General features: G+C 38.2%; 1 protein-coding gene across 1 annotated transcript in view; it reads right to left on the reverse strand.

Annotated features, from left to right (window-relative positions):
• Window positions 1–9,943, reverse strand: part of LOC131962437 (polycystin-1-like protein 1) — a 37,401-nt gene extending 27,458 nt beyond the window's left edge. The window contains exons 1-14 of the mRNA XM_059327439.1: window positions 9,935–9,943; window positions 9,484–9,744; window positions 7,068–7,284; window positions 6,734–6,863; window positions 6,144–6,367; window positions 5,430–5,595; window positions 4,989–5,228; window positions 3,210–3,342; window positions 2,891–3,094; window positions 2,593–2,774; window positions 2,273–2,476; window positions 1,319–1,482; window positions 1,160–1,210; window positions 594–812 (exon numbers count right to left, since the gene is read on the reverse strand). Of these exons, the coding sequence (XP_059183422.1) occupies window positions 594–812; window positions 1,160–1,210; window positions 1,319–1,482; window positions 2,273–2,476; window positions 2,593–2,774; window positions 2,891–3,094; window positions 3,210–3,342; window positions 4,989–5,228; window positions 5,430–5,595; window positions 6,144–6,367; window positions 6,734–6,863; window positions 7,068–7,284; window positions 9,484–9,744; window positions 9,935–9,943 (2,404 nt within the window). The remainder of the gene's footprint in view (window positions 1–593; window positions 813–1,159; window positions 1,211–1,318; window positions 1,483–2,272; window positions 2,477–2,592; window positions 2,775–2,890; window positions 3,095–3,209; window positions 3,343–4,988; window positions 5,229–5,429; window positions 5,596–6,143; window positions 6,368–6,733; window positions 6,864–7,067; window positions 7,285–9,483; window positions 9,745–9,934) is intronic.
• Between the last annotated feature and the right edge of the window lie 12,355 nt (window positions 9,944–22,298).

Raw genomic sequence — 22,298 nt, forward strand, 5'->3', positions numbered from 1 at the left:
TAGTTTGCAGGGGTGGAAAAACTCGGATCCAAGCAGCGTCACCACTGTTTGGCAACATAAAAGTCCTGAATTCAAAATTTTACATAAGTAAAAGTACAAATGTCACTAAAATCTTGAAATTTAGAAAAAGTCATTTCAGAATAATAATGGTATTGTAATTATTGATGCATTAATGAACTGAATTGAATGAAATTAATATTTTAAAAAAAAGTGATATAAGTTATACTAATTATACATTATTTATCACACATTTACCCATTGGTTATATTTTGTATTTTTATTCTGAATCTGCAATAAATGCAGTGGTGTAGAGATTGCACACTGTATCTATCTGTACCTCAGATTTGTACTTGAGTACAATATTTGAGTAAAAATACTCACTACCACTGGTAGCTGTTTTTGTTTTTACTTCACTGAGTTGCTCCACTTAGCTTCCACCAGAATGGATGTCTAAGAATAACTAAAATAAAACACCCTTTAATTTTTTATTCAATGACAAATTAATTGTTTGATTTTGTGGATTTTGACTGATTTTGTGTGGCTGTCTGATCAGAGATCTTCATAGCCAAAATTTAAGCTCAGTTTTGTCTCACCCAGCTGATCTCCCAAGTCACCACTCTCTAGGACGGGGAAAGAAAACTCCCAGTCAGCAGAGGACTCAATTGGGAATTCACTGATAACATCACTCTGGCCAAAGTGTTCTGAATGTAGGACGCCACTGTTGTCCGAGGAAAATGGTGGGTATTCAGTGGAGGAGTACAAAAGCTTTGGAGGGTCGAAGTCCCCCAGTGGGCGATAAAAGGGCTCCTCTCCTGGACATAAAGAGGGAAAGCTGTTAAATTATTCATGAACTGTCCATTTTACTGTAACTATGACCTTGCACATTACTTCTTGTTGATTTTCCCTAATAATATCCTTGACTTAAATGCTGTCTTAAAGCTGTTGTTTTTTTGCATATTCACAAAAACATTTGTTTCCAATTTACCTGCAGTGTGAAATGATTTCACATTTAGATTTAGTTTTTTGCTTCTAGTTTCCATTGCATTGTCATTTAGAGAGACAGGAGCAGAGGTATAGACAGTGTGGGTGTTCTGTGAAGCATCTGTAGCAGGTGGATGAAGGGTGGAAGTCCCAGGAGCCGGAGGGGAAGTGGCAGGACCTTCCATAATGGTGGATGGAGCACTAAGATCCACTGTGTAACAGAACGGGACTAGAATAAAACAGAAGAAAATTAATTCATATTTTCAAAGATTTTTTGAAAAGTTTTTTCAAAATAAAATCATAATAGTTTCCGAGTGCGCTCATTTTTCTTTTTTACCTTCTATGACAGGCTTGGATGATGCATTGACCAAGTACAGGCTCCAGGTGTACTGGATGTGTTCGGGGGAAATATCACAGCCTTCACACAGCGCGCTGACAGAGAAGGACTGACCCCAGTTCACCTGGTCTCCCTGGCACTGAGGGCAGTGAACTGACAGCTTCCTGGAATAAAAACGTTCCGATAGTTTAGTTTACATAATGAATTATTTTGTTTCTCCACATTTTCCACTGATATTGACATTGATATTAAAATATCAATGAATATTATGTTGTTATATATATAATTTTGATGCTTTGGATTTTTTCGAATCTAAACTTGCATGCCAATAAAGCCAATTGAATTGAATTGAATTGTTTATTAAGGTAAACTACATTCTTTAATAGTTGAAAATATATATTGTATTAAATACAATTTAATCCCCACAAATGACTTCCTCACGTTTGATTTAAAATCTGTCAGATATTTATAACAAGGGTCTTAAATTATAGATTAATGTCTTCCTTACCACATAGAAACAGAATAATACATGCTCTAGTCTAGACAGATGGACCAATCAAAAAAAATGCAAAAACATATTTTATATTGTTATAAAAATATGTTCTGTTTATGTGTAGAAGATGAGCTAGCTAAATCTGTATCAGTTTCAGAGGCAATTTAGCTCAAAATTACCCAGCCTGTTAGGTTTGTCGATCAGTATATACCAGTCCATCCATAAAGTAATAATGAAGTAAAGTAATTAGTCCATTCAACAACAAAAAAACGTGAAAAATCTATCTTGTTTATTTTTCTGAAAAATTAGAAAGAAGAAAATAAGTTAACCTTTTTATAATGATGTTATGTTGCTCCATAACAAGAATGACCCATATTTTTAAATTCTATTCACTTCATAGCATCTGAACTTCATCTGTCTGTTGATGTTCAGGGACATAGTGATTTTTTTATAACTCTCACCCGATCACATTCGGTGTTAATGTGAGGAAAGACTCAGATGAAGCTGAACGCTCATTGCTGTGGATGGTGAGCGTGAACTGGAACTGGTCAAAGTTGTGTTTCAGGAAACTGGCAGGAAATACGAGCTCAGGGGATGAAGTGGGACTGTCATGCTGGAAACAGGAGCTGGTGATGGAGCTGACTGGTTTACATGTCCAACTGAAGCTGTGGAGCGAAAAAAAAACACAGTCAATGATTGAATGCATATTTAAGTAAATCTTTCCTGATTCAAACGTTATATCCATTAAAGGTTTCATACATGTATTACACTATTTCTGTACCTAATTGGGTTCATGGGGAAGTCTCGGTCGTAAGATCTCTGCCCATCCAGGGTAACCATGGTTGTGTTCCTGTTGTTAATGAAGATGTTGGTACTGCCCTGAATAACGGCAACAGGTGAGCTTGGTATCACCTGGACTCTCACACTGTAGTTACTGTACACCACACTGCCAACGACCTGAACCTGCGGAGCAGTGAAAGCTATTAGAGTCTCAATTCAGGATATTCATGAGTGGGACATCAAGAGTCCTAGGTCCCACTTTAAGTGTCGATTCGTGGCAGTTTTCGTACGCTACTTACTCTGGCTATGGCAGTGTAGGTGTCATAGTGCAGGAGATGTCTGGGCAGTATGAGGCTCTGTCTGTGTGTGTCCACGAGAGGCAAAGGGAAGGCCTGTCCTGCAGAGTCAAACACCGTCCAGGTGTAGTGAAGGCCTTGTGAAATGTCACAGTCGACTTCTGTCTCATAGGTCACCCCCAGACTGATTTCCTCATATCTTCGCACCTTGAAGATAGATAAGGAGAGGATAAAAGATGAATATGATGAAGGCAGCAATGTCATTATCTTGTTAGCTTTACTTTAGTACAGGCATGTTAATGCTGAGGGTAACAAAATGTACCTGAATTTTTACAGGACCCATATTTTTCACTGGTGGAGGCTTGCAAGGCCGGTCCACAACAAAGATGTGACCACTTAGAGAGGCAGAACTGACCAAGTTAGACACAAGTACTTCCACCCTGAACTCTCCTGTCCTGCAGAGAGTAAAACAAATGCACTCAGTGTACACAGGCACAAAAAATACTAGTAGGGACAAAACAATTTGAAATTGGTCCAGTATTGAGTAAGAGCGCTGCAGCCACCTGGCAGGGGCAACTGCACGCTGTCAGATTAACGTTATGTCAACTAAAAGCGCATGTTTTTGCCACTGACAGGCTCAGATTGTTAATATAAGTGCTTGACAACATTATGGAAAGGACCCTACAGGAGGAGAGGAAAAGTCTTGCATTGAAATCTTGTGAGAGGTGAATTGTTGTGGGAGGACAACAATGGAAACGTGAGTTGTGGAGAGCAGTCTCAGGAAGAGTTTGTTGTGCTGGAGGACCAAAAGCAGAGCCCTTTTTTCAACCATTTTCAGTGGCTGAATACTGAGATGATTTGATAATGTGGTGAGGTCTATGAATTTGATGACCGTCTATATTTTTAACAAACAGATGAATACTTCCTACAGATTGAAGAGCAGATGAGAGAGAGAGAGAGAGAGAGAGAGAGGGAGAGAGAGAGAGAGAGAGAGAAATGTTGGCTGTTACAAAAGTGGGACTTGTTAATGCCCGACATTTAGATTTCAGAACGAGACTTCTCTTTGAGTGAGACTTGGAGACAATAACAAATAGATCGAAAAGGAAAGGAAAACATTTTTATTTCTCTGTAGGGTCCTTTCCACGATGTTGTAGGACACTTATAATAACAACCTGAGCGTGTCAGTAGGAAAAACAAGCACTTTTAGTGGACGTAACATAATAGTGATGGATCGCAATTGCCCTTGCAGCCCATTTCGTGGCTGTCAGTTACAGCTCTCTCACTCAATAATTGACCAATTTTGAAAATTGTTGTCCCCATTAGTCACTTAGATACAAAAACATGGGAAAATAGGATCCAAGTTGAAAAATACCAAAGTTCCTCTTTAAGCATATTTTTCATTGTAAGATCTTCAGGTAACTGAAGAGCAATGAAAAGACAAGCTGAAAAGGATGTCAACAAAACAAATATTAACCCTTTATCAGGCACAGAACAATATTTGGTAACTTCAGGTAATATTTCGAGAAAAAAGTTGCAAATTTATTAGATTAAAGTGGCAAATCTACAAGAAAAAAAAAGTCGCAGATTTAAGAGATTTAAAGTGGCACATCTGTGCGAAAAAGTTGCGGATTTACAAGAAAAAAGTGGGGGAAAAGAAGCTTTTTTCCCCTAGATTCAACACTTTAAATCTCATAAATCTGCGCCTTTTTTTCTCATAGATTTTTACACATTCTAGCAGTCTGTAATATCCTCCAATATTCTCTAGGGTTGAAATTTGGAATTTGCAAGTATTTCAATGAGTGCCCTATTAAGGGTTAAAGTGGTGAATCTGGGAGAAGAAAGCTGCTTTTTCCCCCACTTTTTTTATCGTAAATCTGCTACTTTTTTCGTGTAGATTTGCCACTTTAAATCTCTTAAATCTGCGACTTTTTGTCTTGTAGATATGCCACTTTAATCTAGTAAATTTGCAACTTTTTTTCTCGAAATATTACCTGAAGTTACCAAATATAGTTCTTTGCCTGATAAAGGGTTAAATAAAGTCTAAGTGGAGGAAAATCAAGTTTGTATTGAAGTAAAAATCACTAACAATAGTGAAACTCACCTATGGAAGACATGCTGCTCTGTGCTCTGTCCCAGCCTGGATGATCCGTCTCCAAAGCTCCACAGGAAGGTGACGTCAGTCCCCACGTTGACCCTGCAGCTTACTGTCACTGTTTGGTTCTGGAGGACAGAAGCCTGATGGACCAGCCTGTTGAGCTTCACTGCTCTTTGGACTATCAGCGAGAACCGCTCAGAGGTGAGGACAGCCCGGCCACTTGACATGACAACAACTACATCATACCTACATTGAAGAGAAGTGTAAGTGTACGCTGGCAAAAGTACTATTCAGGGAAAGATCTGTGTGTACCTGCTGTATCTCCAGGTTATCTAAGTGCTTTTATGAGACAATTTTTGTTGCTAGGAATGCAATGAAACTGTGCAAAGCTTTAGAGACAAAGAAGTATCTACCCTGTATTTTAAATACTTCATCCATGTCTCATACCTGCCAGGTTTGTTGTATCTTTTGGTGAAATTCCTTGACGTGGTCCTGACTGATCTCGAGTTTCCAAAGTGCCAGAGGAACTCCACTGGGTCTGGTACTTCAGTCATAGCCAGGAATAATATCTCTGTATTTGTGGGATAAGCTTGCTTTTCCGCATAAATCCACACTGTTAGGGATCAAAACAGACATTATAGATATATACAGTATATGTACTGCAAGTTATAAATGCTTCATGAAAAAGGTGAAGAATTGTGTTGAGCAAACATAAACAATTTGTCTCAGGTAAGTGAGAAATTATCCAAAAAAAAGCAGTTAACCAAAAAGCAAATGCTTGTCCATTCAAGACAGATTGCAAGACTGGAATTGTTCAGAATCGTTGCAATAAAAAAATGTCTTAATGTAAGTAATGAACTGGGGAAGTTTCATGATGATATCTACAATTTTTCATAATTCACCTTTAGTCTTCTCTTCATTTAACTAAATCTGCATGTAAAAAAGGGAAATTGGATGGTGCCATGTGAAAAAAAAGATATCATGAATTGCTTTAGAAATGTATCATAATAATCAAAGGCGAAATACATAAACAGAAAAAAAACTCAGACATTTAAGAAACATTAACACAAAAAGAAAGTCACACTGAGTTTTTAAAATGTTAAATTAATGTTCAAATGTTTTGTTCAGTTCAGTGGGTGTTAATTAAAAACATTTTCTCACCATTGTCAGCCAGGTTCTGAACAGGACTTTGACTGGTAGGTGGTTGCCACACCGGATTAAGTCTAACGTGCGGTGATGGCTTCCTGTTCCCCTTAACACACACTCTCACACTTTTGTTCTGAGAAGACACTTGATTCTCAGCTTGAAGCTCAACCACAACCGTCCCGATGTGGTCGAAAAACAAAACCACCGCTGCCTCGTCACCTATACTGTAGCTGCTGTTTCTGTACAGCAATGTTGCATTCACCAGCAGAGATACTGTCACATTTGATCCTGCTGAAACGCTAAATAAAACTGAGTGTTTTTGATTTGTTGTGATCACGCTGGAAACTTTCAACACCAACTCTCCAACTGGCTCTTGAACGAGGATGTGTGTGCAGAATGAGGCCCAGCTGATCGGATTAAAGGCCTTAACTGTCACTTGATAGCATCCTGCTATTGTAAGAGACACATTTGAGTTCCACTCTTCAGTTGTCCTGCTCATAACAGTAACATTATCCAAACTAAATGTCCAAATCACCCTTGAACCCATGCTGCTGGCAGGGCTGACAACTTCCAGGCTGAATTCTGCTTGTGTTGAAGCGGCTGACTTCCAACTCCCAGAAGGCCTTAGGATACATATGGGTTCATACACCATCAAGGCTCGAGGCAGGACAGTGGAGAGCAGCACTGATGAAGGGTCAGAGGTGGAGAAAAGAGACACTTTGAGGTAGTATTGTCCTGCAGTGGTGGGGAGGTGACAGGGAAGGTGGAGGTGCAAATGGCAGCTGGAGCGGTTAAAGATGTTGAAGAGATGAAGAGGGACGAAGTGGTGCATGTCTGAGCTGTAGGTCCCACCATAACAATAAATGTTTCTGTGGTTTTGATTGAGACCGTGATCATTTCTGATGCTTCTATTACTGTTGTTACAGTTTTGAATATTACTGTTTTCTTGGTGAGCAATTTTGATGTTGTCACTGATCTTTCTGTTGTAATTATCAGTCTCAGTGCTGCCATATTGTGTGTTCTGCGTGATGTTGAGGACAAGTAGGTGCTTCATGGTGGTGAACAGCTCCACATCCACAGAAACTTCTTCTCCGGAGGTCAGCTCATTCCCCGATACACTCACTCTCAGGTCAGAGACAGCAAAAGGCACGACCACCTGAAAGTAAGCACAAACTCACATAGGTTGAATATAGACAACATGCAGACAAAAACACAAAAATGTGGCAGCAAGGAATAAGTCTGCTTATTTTTTTTATATTTCTCTCATTGTCAACTCATCCCAGGAAAAGACAGAAACAACAATAAATTGAAACCACTGAATCTGGTATTCCTGTGCCATTGAGACAATTAAGTCCAACTGCCTACACCAGAAGGGAAAATAGTTCACTCTCAATCGACATGCTTGTCATGTCTGCTAACAAACAACTGTCTTAAGAGCTGCAGCTCCAGTAGTTGAGGTCATGCATATACTGGAAATAAAAAACTACGACATATTGACAGAAAATGCTTCTGCGTTTAATCCGCCGCAAATCTCCAATAAATTCAATGAATTTACCATAAATATATTATATAATTACCGTAAATATCACAATACGGGCGCACTACATTTTATAGGGGTGGCTGGTATTTATACACCTCTAGGGTGTTGTAGACCCTTTTAAAGACTCCCCGGGGTAAGAGTAGGGAGCTGTTTTAAGACGCGAGAAAATCGTTCCGGTGGCATAATAGGGTTAAGTAATGTCCAACCCAACAAATAGTGAAATATAACATTTTATGTGCTTTGCCTTAAAGTGTGCAGTGAACTCTGAAGGCTTGAAATAAATGCAGGTGTTATCTATTTAACTAGCTAAGTGTTTCGCGCCACAATTGCGAAGTAAACAAAATGTGACATTCAGGACCGGGTTGGATCATAGTGTGTGTATTATAAATAGACTATATAAATAAGGTATTATACAGTATACATTATATAATACGGTCTAACGGTAGGGTGCACCCTACACAATAAGATGCGAGGCATCAACAAGAAGAATGGCAAAGTCAAATATCCAAATGTCAGGTTTATGCAAATATAAGTTGTAAGTCTGTTGGTTAAGTGAACATTTTCTATCAGTATGTAACTAGTGATATAGTGCATTAATCTGATAGCTATGCAGTATTATGTTTGCAGGTGTTTTAGTTTACTTACAGATAACTGGTCCATAAGTGTTTTAGCTGATACAGGCATTTTGTTAGCACTTCAGCTGCAGTTTATGAGTATAACACATTGCACATTGTCTCTATAGAGCTCCATTGCACTGGGTGGCATGTTTATTTATTACAATAAATGTGATTTGCTCTAACACTGATTTTCAAAAAAAAAAAAGTATTACAATAAACATGGGCTTTTCAGTTTATTTTGCATCAATCCCACATCGGTTATCCTGCTGTAATTACTTTCTTTCTCACCAAATGTGTGTTAATCTGCAGCTGAAAATAGTCCCAAACTGAGAATTTGCTTAACTACAGTGCCCGGCTAGTTTAAAAAAATTACTGAGCCTCTCTTAGAAACAGAAAAAATAAAAGCAATTTTATTTGTCATTATCCTTCCATCAATAATGACCATGCATATTACATTTTCATCAAATGGTAGCAGATGTACTCACAACATGTAATGTCTCCTGTGTCCATCCATAGTTAGTCAAGGCGTTCACTGACACTGTGTGAACTCCCTCTGTTCCAAAGGTCCAGTTCTGAAGGCATTTAAAATGACATTAGTTAATTAATCAGATTAAACATGACAGTGAATTGTGAGGAAGATTTAACAATGAATATTTTTCATTTTAAATGCGTCATTGCTATTTTATATAACTAAAATCACCTTATTTTTTGGAAAGCAATTATTATCTCATACATTTTTTTCAAACTGTCCATTATTTGTCCTCATTAAATGTGCAATTCCTCCATATTTTCAGCTGATAAGAGACAATAAGAAGCAGATAATGAAAATAGGGCAACATCTATTATCTTTGTATTGAAAGTTATAGTTTTTGATATTCTTTGTTTTAAATCAGTCACAAACAGGCAGGGCTGTCAAGCAGGCTGACCAAAACATCACTGATTTATTGGTAGTAATGCTTTTGATTTATTTACTTTATGTAGTAATGTAAACAACACTCCTTGTTTTTATTACAGACCACCAATGTGCTAAAGCTGCCAGAAGACTACAAGGTTTTGTTGATCCATGTTGATAAATGTTAAAAAATATATGGTGATCAATTAAAAAACTGAACTAGAACTTCAGCTTTAAATGCTAAAACACCTATTTTTGAGATACACCTGCATCACATTGCAGTGCTACATCCTCAGCCCTACTTACCACAGTGCTGTTCAGACAGTCTGAGTTGGGAAGGCAAGATGTTTTTACACCTTCTATGTTTTTCTCTTTTTCCTTGTGAGAAAAAGACCAAAGAAACTCTATTGCACGACCATCAGCCATGTGTGCCTGCAGTGTGACAGGGTGGTCCAGGTATGCTGCCTCCACAGTCACAGTGTGGGAGTGTGACTGTAGGGATGGGATGCAGGAGGGCACACCCAGAGGTCCATGAAGCACAGAGACCACCAAGCTGAGTGCAGAGGGCTGCAAGACGGAGAGGTGGAGGGTGGAGGAGAGTGTGGAGAGGGGGTTGGAGACACTGACGTCTAAACAGAAAATGACAGGGTAAAAGACAAAAATGAGAGGGAATGAGGGAGACTACAAAAAAAATGCATATTTCTTTATAAATGTATTGTTAACATATATCTTAATTTGTTTGCTCTGTATTACTTACTGAGCTCATATTCTCCTGGAGTTTCTAAAATCCAATCACAGGACACGACAAAGGAGCCGTCATCCGACACGCTGACATGATGTGAACTTTGACCTTCAGAGGTCGTTTCCTGAAACTCAACAGTGACGTAAAAGAAGTCCTCCCCTCGCAGACCCAGAATCCCTGAAAATCACAGAAATATCCATTTGAAACAAGGAAATGGAAACACTAACACATGCTACAAATATTTTTAATTATGTAAACATGAATCAGATATCCTGACATTTTTACTCTATGTGTAAATATATTCTTTCGCATAAAAACTCAAGTCAGCACAAAATGAAATAATATTTTCTAAAAAACAATAATTCGTTTGGTTTGATTATTTTGTACTATACATCATTGTTCATATTTACATTTATAGAATTGCAATTATTTTGAAATATATAATATAAATAAATTATTTTGTTCATCTTTAACTACATTACACTGTGCATCTGCAGCTGCCAACAAACAATAATGTAAAATGTGATTTCCAATTAAATGCACAACTTCATGGAGCTTGTTTCTAGTTTGTATCCAAACATGTAAATTATGTAAATTAACACATTTTATGCAAATAAGTCAGTTTTTAAATTATTATTATTTAACCTTTAAAAGTTAAAATAAACATACAAACACAGAATGCTGACATTGTAAAATACAGTTGCATTTCTTTATACATTTCAGAGTTTTCGTTATAATAATTTCAGTTATGGTGATAATAATAATGGGATAAAATTATTATTAGAAATAAATTATTGTATAAAAAATAATATTACAATTAATTTCATGATTCAAGCAAAAACTTGGAGTAATTGTGAAACCATGAACAGACCCTTTCCGTCCATCCCCCCAACCCCTCCCCCTCACAAAGTTTTTTTTTTCAACACAATTACAGACAATGTAAACTAATAGAAAAAGCTTCCTTTTTTTCTTGTACATAAAGGACAAAAGAGCTTTATTAAAACAAACCTCTTTGCCAGGTCAGACAGTATTTATATCCCAGGAGTCACTCTATGTGCAGTTTAAAGAGTCATATTTCCAAGAACACCTGTGTAAATTACAGTAGCAGCTGACCTGTGGGCAGGTTGGGGCGTCCAGCCAGGTTTCCAGAAACTTCCACGACAAAAGTCTTCCCAGCCTGCACTTTGTCTGAAGACGTAGACACACGAATGCTGTGCAGAAATGGTCCTTCAGTTCTGTAGAGTGCCACACTTCCCTGTTCCTCTCCAACAGGGAAGTAGAGGACACTAGAATAGAAAAGGGGGAAAAAAAACACAGAAAACCCCAGCCACAGATGAATCAGGACATAAAGAAGCCATGGTTAAACACCGGAAGAAAAAGGGAAAAGCAGCAGTGTGTCTCACCTTTGTCTTTCTCCTCTGACATCTTTTGTCCCTCCAGTGGAAGATGTGTTAAAACACTCACTGGCCAACAAACTTTGTTGCTGGTTGCCACAGAAACAAGCCTCCGAGGTCAGTGCTGCAACCTGGTATCTTCAACAACAAATAATTGAAAGTTATTAAAAAAATATTGTCTGAGTGCATCCAGGTCATTAAAACACACTTTTACAAAACTCTGTACTTGAAATGTGGTGTGACAGAGGGTTCCTTACTGGCGGAAATCCAAGATGTCTAACATTAAAATTTGTCTTTGCAGCAGTAAGCTACACTTTATTGCAGACAATTTAAAAAAAATATTTCCAACATATTGTCAGCCAATATATCTGACTGAGCTCAGAAACCAAAAACACATTTTATTCTAGTATTTAAGGCTTTTTGATTTAATGAAAAAAAGTTTTTTCGCCACTTGGCCCCAATTTCAAAATTTTCTCAGAAGAAAAAAGTCACTTATATTATTTTAAAAAGCCTGGTATGTTGCTTGTGTGTTATAAAATATTTCAAAAATAATAAAATAGCTACAGAATACAGGGTGCGTGTAATTTATTTAAAAAAAATGTTTTTATGTATATTAGGAGACATCTCTAATACAATATCATCAGTATCACCATTGACGAAGCACTGGGAATAATTTTGCACTGTAAAAAAAATGGGGAAAAAATGGAAAAACTGTAATTTATGATCAATTACTGGCGGCTGTACTTCACTGTAAAAAATATAGTATGATGTATTACGGTATGTTTTTTCCACAGCTCTGTTAATTTCACAGTTAAGAATTGTTTGTTAGTTACAGTTAGTTACAATGGGGGGAAAAGATGCACTGTAATCCTGTTTACGCTACTTTTGACACAGATATATAAACCGGCTTTGGCTGAAATGCAACTCACTCACGGTGTTCTTTTCCATTCTCCCCTTGACTTACCCCTCATCCAGGCAGCGCACAGAGCAGGTTACCGGGTCAAGGTCACGGGCACCTTTGGGTGCATGTAGCCTGCTGCTGTCGTTAACGCAGCCCATGAACCACGTTGAATTATCGTGTTCTGGTGGAGAAACAGCCACGGAAGAGCGATGAAAAAACGGATGCAGCGAAACGAGCGTGTAGATGAAAGCAGCGAACATGTCTGGTCGTAGCGAGGTCTCCGGACAGAGGCCGCAGCGAGAGCTCAGGAGAGCAGCTGAGTGGACACACTGAAGTTTGACGAGGACACACAGGTTTGAGACTGAGGAGAGGGAGGAGTGGGGCAGAAAAGCAGGTGCGTTGACACCACGGACACTGTTCTTATACGAGGTGTGTAGGAGAACAGAGAGGGACTGTATGCAAATGAAGGCACCAGAAGAGAGAGACGGAGGAGGAAGCTGGGACCAAAAGAAAAACGACTTATTGCCGGTTAATATGCTCATATATGCATCAGAATAGTCCTGAAATAGGTAGACACCATTTTTTATAATTAAATGCTTTTAGCAAAGGCCCTATGTTGTGTATTAGTGCAGTTGTCCTATATTTTTTTTATTGTGGTTTTCCTCTGTTTTATGTGATTATGCTCTTTTTCACTTAACGTCCTCTTTTAGTGCCACGTGGTGTATGTTGTGCTCTCCGTCCCGTGAAAATCATAAAGGTCACCGCATCACAGAAAAACTTTAATAGCAGTTACCTACGTGGCTTTTCCAGAATAAATCAACGTCCAGGGATATAAATAAAAGCCTGTGCTGCTGTCTGAACTGCTGCTGCTTTAGTCACAAACACTGCAAAATGACGCAGCCTAAAGGGAGAAAGAAACACCAAAATGTAGACTTTATCATATTTTATATTAGGCATATATTGTCTACCTCTTCTGTACTCTTTTAATCTAAAGATAGACAGGGCCTGTATAGTATTATTCAGTATGTTGTTTTAAAACCGTTTCAATGGGATAAACTAAAGTGGCCTACAGTGACCTGGCCGCGCGCCCACATGCTTCACTTATAGGCCTGCGACCATAACCACAAAAAGATGAATTATTTCTCTACCGTCTCGTTTGGCTGCGTCAAGCCATGGAGAAAATCATATTATTGGTTTCATTGAGCTCATTTGAAGCCGGTTGGACTAACCTGTGGGATCTGCGTTCTTTCATCAACATTAAGAACAACATCTGGAGTCTGCAAAAGTATCCAAAAGTAAGCACAGCTATGTTTTATTATATCAGCAGGAATATAGGCTAGGAATCTGTTTTAGGGGCCAGTCTTGTATAATCATACCAGCCGACTTAAATGAGCCAGCATATCAATATAAAGCAAACTATAACGTATAATAACCTGCAGCGTGGAAATATGAAATCTTATTAGCCCTCTAATTTTTTTCCTGAGTATTAAAACATATTTTTTTCTGACAAGTTAAGGGACAACGGAGTGGCACAGTTAACAGCTGGGTTTAAACTGAGTGGATTATTGTATTAAATTGTCACAGTTTTGGTAATAACCGACACTTATTTGCTTAATTCAAGACAGTCCTTTATACATGTCGTTTTAAACTGGGGAAGAGAAAAACTTCTCACCCTCCAGTTGTTATATTTTTGAAGTAAAAGGTGAGGTTGTAAGCTCCGGGGTGAATCCCCTGGTTTATTCGCGTATTTTTGCAAAGCGATTCTGAGCTCTTAGCATGAGAAGCGCAAAAACTCAACGATACCGGTCAAAGTGTTCCGTCTGAGTCCAGTTTGCCCTATGAGCTATTGAGTGTGTGAGTGTGTGTGTGTGTGTGTGTGTGTGTGTGTGTGTGTGTGCGTGTGTGTGTGTGTGTGTGTTTTTAAACGGCTTCGTAGTGCAGCTAACTCCACCGGCCCACCTTAAAAAACTCTTCCGGATTTGCAGACATCCCCTTTAAGAGAATCTCCCACTTCTCTCCGTGGCCGGCAGGAGGCGCTGTCAGACCGCTCCATCTCCCGAAGCTGCCGGCAGCACGGAGAGGCACAGCGGGGGGAATCAAACACATTTTCTCTGTCCATTTTTTATACGGAATACGCGCATATTTTTGCGATTTCGTTTCGTTTCACCACTCACAGACTCTCGGACGTCTTCACGTCATAAAAACAGTAAAGTGAGCACACGTGTGACCACACAAACAAATCTCACTGGCTTTGCAATTAAAACTAAACAGCGGGATTGTATTGTTGATTTAATATTGACTCAAATGCATGTATATGAAAACAAAACAGTCGTCAGAATTAAACACATATTTAACGCTGTGTATATTTTAAATCTGCTATCAGTGGGTGTAAATTATTTTCCGGTGAAAATACACAATGCTTTAGGCTACTTGCTGCACCGGAGCCCATGCATGCCCCCCTGGAGGTGCCCGGATCACACTTTGAGGATCATTTTTCTACCCAAACCCTGAACATAAATATGCAGCGCTGCAGTGGTGACGGTGCGTAAAGCCCAGCCCAGGCCCACGAGCTCTTAATAACCTGCTTATTTCGTTAAGCACGTGCTGTGTTTTCGACGCGTGCGCGCGCCGGTGCAATTAACAAATGATTAAGTGAACGAAAATTAGAAAAAGAAGTCGCTGTATGATGGTTGCGGTGCTGCGTAACGGAGAGGCGTAATAAGCGTTATGTAAGCGCCTGCAGTCTGCGCCCCTACCGAGGACACCGAGTCCGCCGGGGAACAGCACAGCTGACTCCGCTAGACACGCTTTAAGTGGAGAGATTTAGGAAAAACATAGAGGCATGTGGGTTTTGTTCTGAAAGCAGGTACGTAGGGGAGGAAAACCAGCCCATCTATTCAGCTTACTATTAATCAGCATCATTTTAACGCGTTTATTATTACATTAAACTGTCTGAGAGGAGATTAAGCAAGAGGTAAGGCTACATCATCACATGTGGTGTGAAGATATGTACTTTAAACAGAGGAGATATACAAATAAAATACAGTATAAGTTGTTTGTATGATCATCAACAGCTCGAGGTCACATCTGACCCACCTTTTTATTTATCACATTTATATATTTAGAGAAAGAAATATCTCCTTCTGAGTTCAAATGTTGCATCATAACGACTGCAACTTCCTCTTTTCTTATTGTAGCTTGTTTTTTTTTAGAAATATTAAATCATGTTGCCACTTTCTTTGGCTCACATATCAGATAACTTCCCTCAAACTGAACTTTATTTTAATACTTTCTATATTTTTTTTAGTTTGGAAGATAAATATAGGCCGAATCTTACCAGACCCCACCGTCCTCAACATTATAAACAAATGATCCATATAACAGCTGAATTACTCTTTCTTTTTAATCGGTTAGATGAAGAAATAAGTCTTATTGAGGCAGTGACAATGTTCCAATACATTTTTATGAAAGGCTTTTTGAGTGACAAAAATAAATCTAGGACATATAAATCCTTTAGACACTGCCACACTCACTCTACAGCAATTAATCGAGCAGTTTCATTAGGTCAGTTAGTTTGTAAATTATGTCAGATTCAGGTGTGACCACAGAGACTTCTCTTCAACAGTGAAGCTTTCTATCTAAATGTGACCAGCGATCACAACCTCTTACACAATTTATCAGGTTTTAGATGTTTAAAAATGATGCAACCACTTTTTATTTGTGAGGCAAAGCGCTGCATCATGTTGCCAAAACACAAATGAAAGAAGATGAGCAGATTAGGCAGTCATGGCAGCGAGTTTCCACAGCAGAAAAGGAGACAACCATCAGTCAACATAAAAAAGAAAGAAAGAAGAAGAAACAGAAGATGTGTAAAATAAAATGCGTTTTTATTTGTAGAAATAATAATGGGACATAATGGAAGTTGTTGTTCTATCATCACTTTTGAGTATTTTTTTTAAATTCTATTCCTTCATATATTTTCATCATTTATACTATATTTTAAGAAGCTGTCGTGGCAGTGCAGCTTTTATTTTTCTAACCTGAAAAATAACAACAAACTGCATATCTGATTGAAAGATTCTTCTATAAAAATCAATATTAATACACGTGTGTGATGCCTGTGACTTAGTGTTCACCCATTAATTAGGCCATACTCACAGTTAAGTCACACATTAAAAACGTGTCGTCCAATCAGATGCTTTAGGCTGATAAAAAGCTCCTGTGTGTCTGATGATCCCCTCAACAAGCAGAACATTACCTGATTCTTCTCTTTGTGCACGGAGCTCGTTAAAGGGACTTTACTCTGCAGCACCAGTGGGTTACTTGAGTTGTTGCGCGCCCCAAACTCTGTGCATCTGCTTCTTTTTTTCAACCAATGCATTCACAAATTCATTTGCAAGCTGCTCAGCCACACTGATTCAAAAAGGAGGCCGAAGGGAGATGTGGAGGGTCATGATAAACCTGAAGTAAGCCGGATTTTTAAAAGAGGTCAAAGCAGAATAACTGCAGAAAAAATCTAGTCATGATGATGCATGATTAAACGGTCACCAAAAGTAAATAAAGTAATGGGTTATTAGGCTAAAATTACTGACTACATAGAAAAACATGCATTTCTGGTTTATTGAATGCTATATATTTGAATGCACTACTTAATCATTCATTTGTTAGATCATAAAGCTCTTTAAAGCGACGTGGCACACATTAAGTTTCAGTCCTGGTAAAGTCTAAGTGAAACATCCTTATTTAAAAGCTGTCTGACGGCGCTGTGTCAGTTTCCCCGGGGGAGGAGAGGCAGCTCTGCGGGCTCACGTTACACTCCAAACAAGCCTCAATCAGGCCAAATTATTAACGAGGATTCACTGTAACACGCAGATCTTATCAGAGCCGGATCATCAGGAGCAGTGGCCTGAGTTTGAAAACAGAGACTGGGGAGAAAAACAGAAAATTAGCTTCACAAGATACTATGGGCTACAAAAGACATAAAAAATAAAAATGAAAAAAAAACCCATCAAAGTAGCATTAAGTCACTAAAAACTGACAATTGGGTGTGTAAAAGGGATTAAAAACAGAATTTACCTGTAAACTCACATAATTCTGTAAATCTTAATACTTCTATAAAATCTGAAGGAATTAATAAACTCACATAACAGCCATATTTAAATCTATTGAGCCATAATGGACTGGGTAAAGTGATAAATAATTTAATTTAATATTACCTATTATTAATACCTGTACTACAGATAAACATAAATTCATCTTATTAAAGGAGTGTTTCACACATTTTGTCATTCAAAGTTAAATGTGAAAAACTTATAAGTGAAAAGGGCCTCAATAAGGAGTTAGTTACAATAAGTCTAGCTCTACCCTTTGTCTCACATCCTGAATATAAAAAAACAGGTGAGAACAGTTGTCTGAAACTTTATCTGTCAAGGCCTGGACAACTCATCCAAAAAAATGTCATATTATATTTCTCACTCCCCTGATTTATGAAACTTTACTTGAAGAGAAGAAGAAAGGAAGCTCATCCGCTCAAATCTGGTTCTGACACATGATGTCTCCTGCCTGCATGCCCTGCAGCAAGGCAATATGCTGTTTTTTATCTGTCTGACGTTTGACATGTAGCCCTCACTGAGCTGAGGTGAGAATATCTGTCGACTTAGGGAAAGGCCAATGGTACTGACATAGTAATCAATAACCAACAAGCTGTGGCCTGAGTGTATTCACAACTCTGTTTTCTGACAGTGTTTTGTCATTTTCGAAGAATTATTTGCATTTTATATGTTAATAATAGAAATTATATAGATGTTTGATAGATGTGTCCCTGTGTCTGCGGTGGAGGAGGTTTCTCTGTTGTGTGTGTGTTGGTGGCTTTTATCCTCAATCCAGCCTAGGCTCCTTGTCCTAACTCCCTGGTATGAGGGGTCAAAGGTCACCGCTGCTTGTGGCCGTGTTCAAATCCCCCTATAGTGTGTAATGTTCTCAACTGATCTGTGGTTTTATAAAGGGAACTAATGTCCAGATATTAGTTTTCAGGCTGTGGAACATTTCAATCAGCTGATATAGAGGAGAAATACACACCGGAGCTTTAAAACTGTCTTCTCTTCTCGTGCCCTCTAACACTGCATTTATTTTTAGATGCTTGGATCAAATGTGTCCAAATACGGCAAAATATGAATTTGAAATTCTTACAAAGTTATGGAAGTTTGATTCATATTGTTTCTTATTTTTTTCACAAAATTACTGTTTTATAGTAAATTTTCAAACATGTTTAAAGTAAAAACAAAAAAAATGTAGCCAGTTAAACCAATGAGATGAACCATATTAGACCAAACACACTGTGGAAGCTTTATAGGTTTTTGCATAAAAATATAATGATAAATAATATAAAGCATGCAAAGAATGCATGACAATAATGTGTCCTTTCTAAGTGTTTCTACCATAGCTACAACATAAAATAATATGAGATTAATGTGTGTGTGGTTCAGTTTACAGCCACATCATTTATTGAGTTTAATATTTTTTTAAACAGGAAAAGCATTTATAAATGCTCTCCACAGTTAGCATTTCCTTTGAATATCTCCCTGATTTTTAGTTCTATTTTTTAAAATGAGAAAAACTATTAGCTTAAATATATGACGATAATAATTTATTATAATAATAAGTTCAGGGGGCTAGTTGGAACATGCTCATACATGGCACATGTTCAGTCAGTCATGTAATGGGATTAGGCAATTTTAAAAAATGAACAACAGGAATTTTAACTTGGGTCACTACAAAATAAAATACATGTGGTGTTCCAATTTGTCTTATTTTATATGTTCGTGTTTGTGACACGGTTTAAGTAGGGCTGAATGTCTTAATTTTTTTTCTTCAAAGACTATTTTATAAATAAAAACGCTGATTCTCTTTTATTTTTAGAAATCTCTTAATAAAAAAAAAACATATTTGAAAGTTGTATTATTTTCCAGTTAAATGAGCTCCACAAACCTACCAGTATTGGAGCTTAAAGCATTTTAGAAATGTGTTAATGGGCCTATAAATGATCCTCTAGATAAAACTGATGAATAATTCATAAATAAACCTCTGATGGGAGCCACCGGCAATATGAACACAATAAAAGCAAAAAGAAAGCAGAGGAACGAACACGAGCCGTTTAAATATGATAATTCATGTGCGGATAAAGTGGAGAGACCTAAGTTTCCTGTGATTGTGATCAGTGTGAGTTGGGGCTTCTCGCTGTACTACACGTCACTAAAGCAGCCTTGTTGATAACTGATTGAATTGTATGTTCAAAGTTGCTGCAGCCTCCATGCTCCATTCAACATTAGGCTACATCTGGCTCTGTCCTGCCCGCAGAAAAGCCTTTACAAATGGAGTTGAGCTCCATGACCGAGCAGAAGCCCTCTGGTGCTGGTTTTCCCCTTTCCTCCCCCCATGCAGTCCCTCTGGCCAGGGAAATCCACCAGACCCCGGCTCTGTAGGCTCCCTGTGTCTCTCCTCAACGTGTTTGCAACGCTCTGGGGTCAGTTATTAACTCCAGAGCATTTTAATTTAATTTACACATACAGTCACTTCAGTAAAGATATCCTCACTAATCTGCTGATCAGATACTTTAATTACAATGCTGCTTTTGGTAGGCTATAAATAATAGGAATAATCAAAGAATAATAGAAAACAATAAAACCGTGACATTTAGCTTATACGTTATTTTTAGTCATTTATAATTTTTCTGTTGTGTTACCAGGAGCGCAAACAAATAGACGTATATGTATAAAATAGATACATTTCGAAATAAATGTAAAAAGCATACCCTGCCGTTCAACCATATGGGCATTTAAAATGCAATGATTTTATAGTTTAATTTGCAGTTACAAAATAACATATATCTTTTTCAATACTTAAATACTCTTTTTAGCGTTGAGTGTGATTTAATACAGGAAAAGTTACAGCAGCAGAGTTGTTCCCATCTACCCTCCATACAGGCCGCCCTCCCTCCCTCTGACCCCGGGTCTGTGCAGGGGGAAACCGGGTAAAACCCAGAAGAGGCAGCGCTGTTTCCCCCCACTGTTTCCTGTCGCATGTTCAGCCAAGATCGTACAGATGGAGGCTGCGATGACATGCATACATATGGCTTCAGTGATGGGAATGAATATGTGGGAATGGCAGCTAGAGTCCAATGAGCTAAACTTCGGGATAGTTGATTAAGATTTAAAAAAAAAATTGAAAAAATGTTTTATCCTAGTGCGTCTTGCGTAAAGGTTGCGTAATTATATTAATATTATAATGTTATGAGCCCCTGACCTTTGCTCTACTTATTTTAATTCATGGAGGTCTCAGACCTTTTGATTGATTGCCAGTCACCATACACTTTAAATTTAAAAGTGATTCACGGCTGTGAATGGGGGATTTATTTATTTAACACATTAAAACTGTATTTGTATACAATTAGGGCTTTTAATAAAAGTGGAAATACTGAGATACAATGAAACTCTCTATGTTATCAATGCTGCATATAAGTTCAAAGATGTGCCCCGTCATGTAACTCAAACTCTATTCAAAGTCACAACTGTTGAAGCGTGAACGTGCTTACAGCTCAGACCTAAAAAGAAAGAAAAAAAAAGGTCAAATATTAATACCGAGAAGAGGGAAATAAGGGAGTGAAGAGAGATTTTTATTGTTCATTTAATCCACCTTGTTGCTGGGATCCACAGCTTGTATAAAGTCACGTTAAAGAGGGAAAAGCACGCGGGTCACATAGAGGAGCACGCTCAGCTCAGCGCGTGGACCAGCCATTGGTTTATACCGACTTCTCACGAGGAAAGTTTGTTTTACACCTTCAACAGAAGCTCTGCACTGCCACACACTAAAACTCAAACACGTGGTGTTTTATTTAATTAAAGGAGACGGCTTTTATTTTGAAACTATACAATAATTATAGTGCCTATATGTAACCATTTCCCCTTTCTATTCGCATCACACAGTCGATGGCTGCTATAATTATTGATTTCATAGAATTTACATAAAGTCCCTCATATGAACGTCCACACGTGCACGCGCCTCTTGGTTGGTTGTTAGTGTTATCAGGAGCCCAAACCAGATTTTAAAGACTGTGCGTGCTCATCTTGTGGATGACGCTGTTAAAAGTTGTTTGTTTAGACGCACTGTGCATGCATTGTGTTCACTATTCTTGCAGCAATAAAAATGTGAAAGTGCAGAATTAATGCAATAATGCATTAGATTTATTCTGATGAAATAGCTTAACCTTACAATGATTCTAGATAAATATACGAGTTTATTTCAGCATTAATTTAATTTTAGATTGCAGTGGCTGTGGTGCAAACGGAAATAGTTGGAATCTGTGAGTCCTGCAGCAGCAGTCAGAAATGCACAAAGTGTGTGTTTGCAACTTTCATCGTCACACAGCGAGGCTCCAGTGCTGCAAGTTTGTGTTGTGCTAAGCTGTTCTTTCATGCAGAGAGCAGTTTTCGTGGACTCTTCTGCAGTCCTGAGACACACACACACACACACACACACACACACACACACACACACACACACACACACACACACACACACACACAGAGGAACCACTGGCTGAAAAAAGGGTACGGCTGTGTAATTGTTGATGCATTAAAACCCTGCAACAACAACACACGAATCTTTTACAAAGCTTCCCCTTGTTTGTTTTCTAATATTTATATTTATTTATATTTATATATTATGAGCTTGTGAGTGACCTTGTGCTAAGTGGTGAGTGACAGGCAAATACTTTACAGTTGAGAGATTAAACATAAAAACGTCCTGACAGCTTTTATCGGTCTCCGTGTATTTAATTGTCTCAAAGATCAATGCAAAGTGCTGACCTTAACGCGGCATGTGTCTGTCAGCACTACCCACAACTGCGTTTCACAAACTTGCAGGCAGCCGCGAATATAAATTGAAGTGCTATACGCTGAGATCTTTAGAAACCCTTATTTTTTGTTATTATCATTATTAAAATCAATTTGTATCCGACCTTGTTCTTTTTCCACGTATTCTTTCTATTGTTATTCTATAGAAGTTACAGTCTACTGGTTCCCAATCC

The sequence above is a fragment of the Centropristis striata genome, chromosome 23 (assembly GCF_030273125.1).
Source record: "Centropristis striata isolate RG_2023a ecotype Rhode Island chromosome 23, C.striata_1.0, whole genome shotgun sequence".
Taxonomy (NCBI): Eukaryota; Metazoa; Chordata; class Actinopteri; order Perciformes; family Serranidae; genus Centropristis; species Centropristis striata.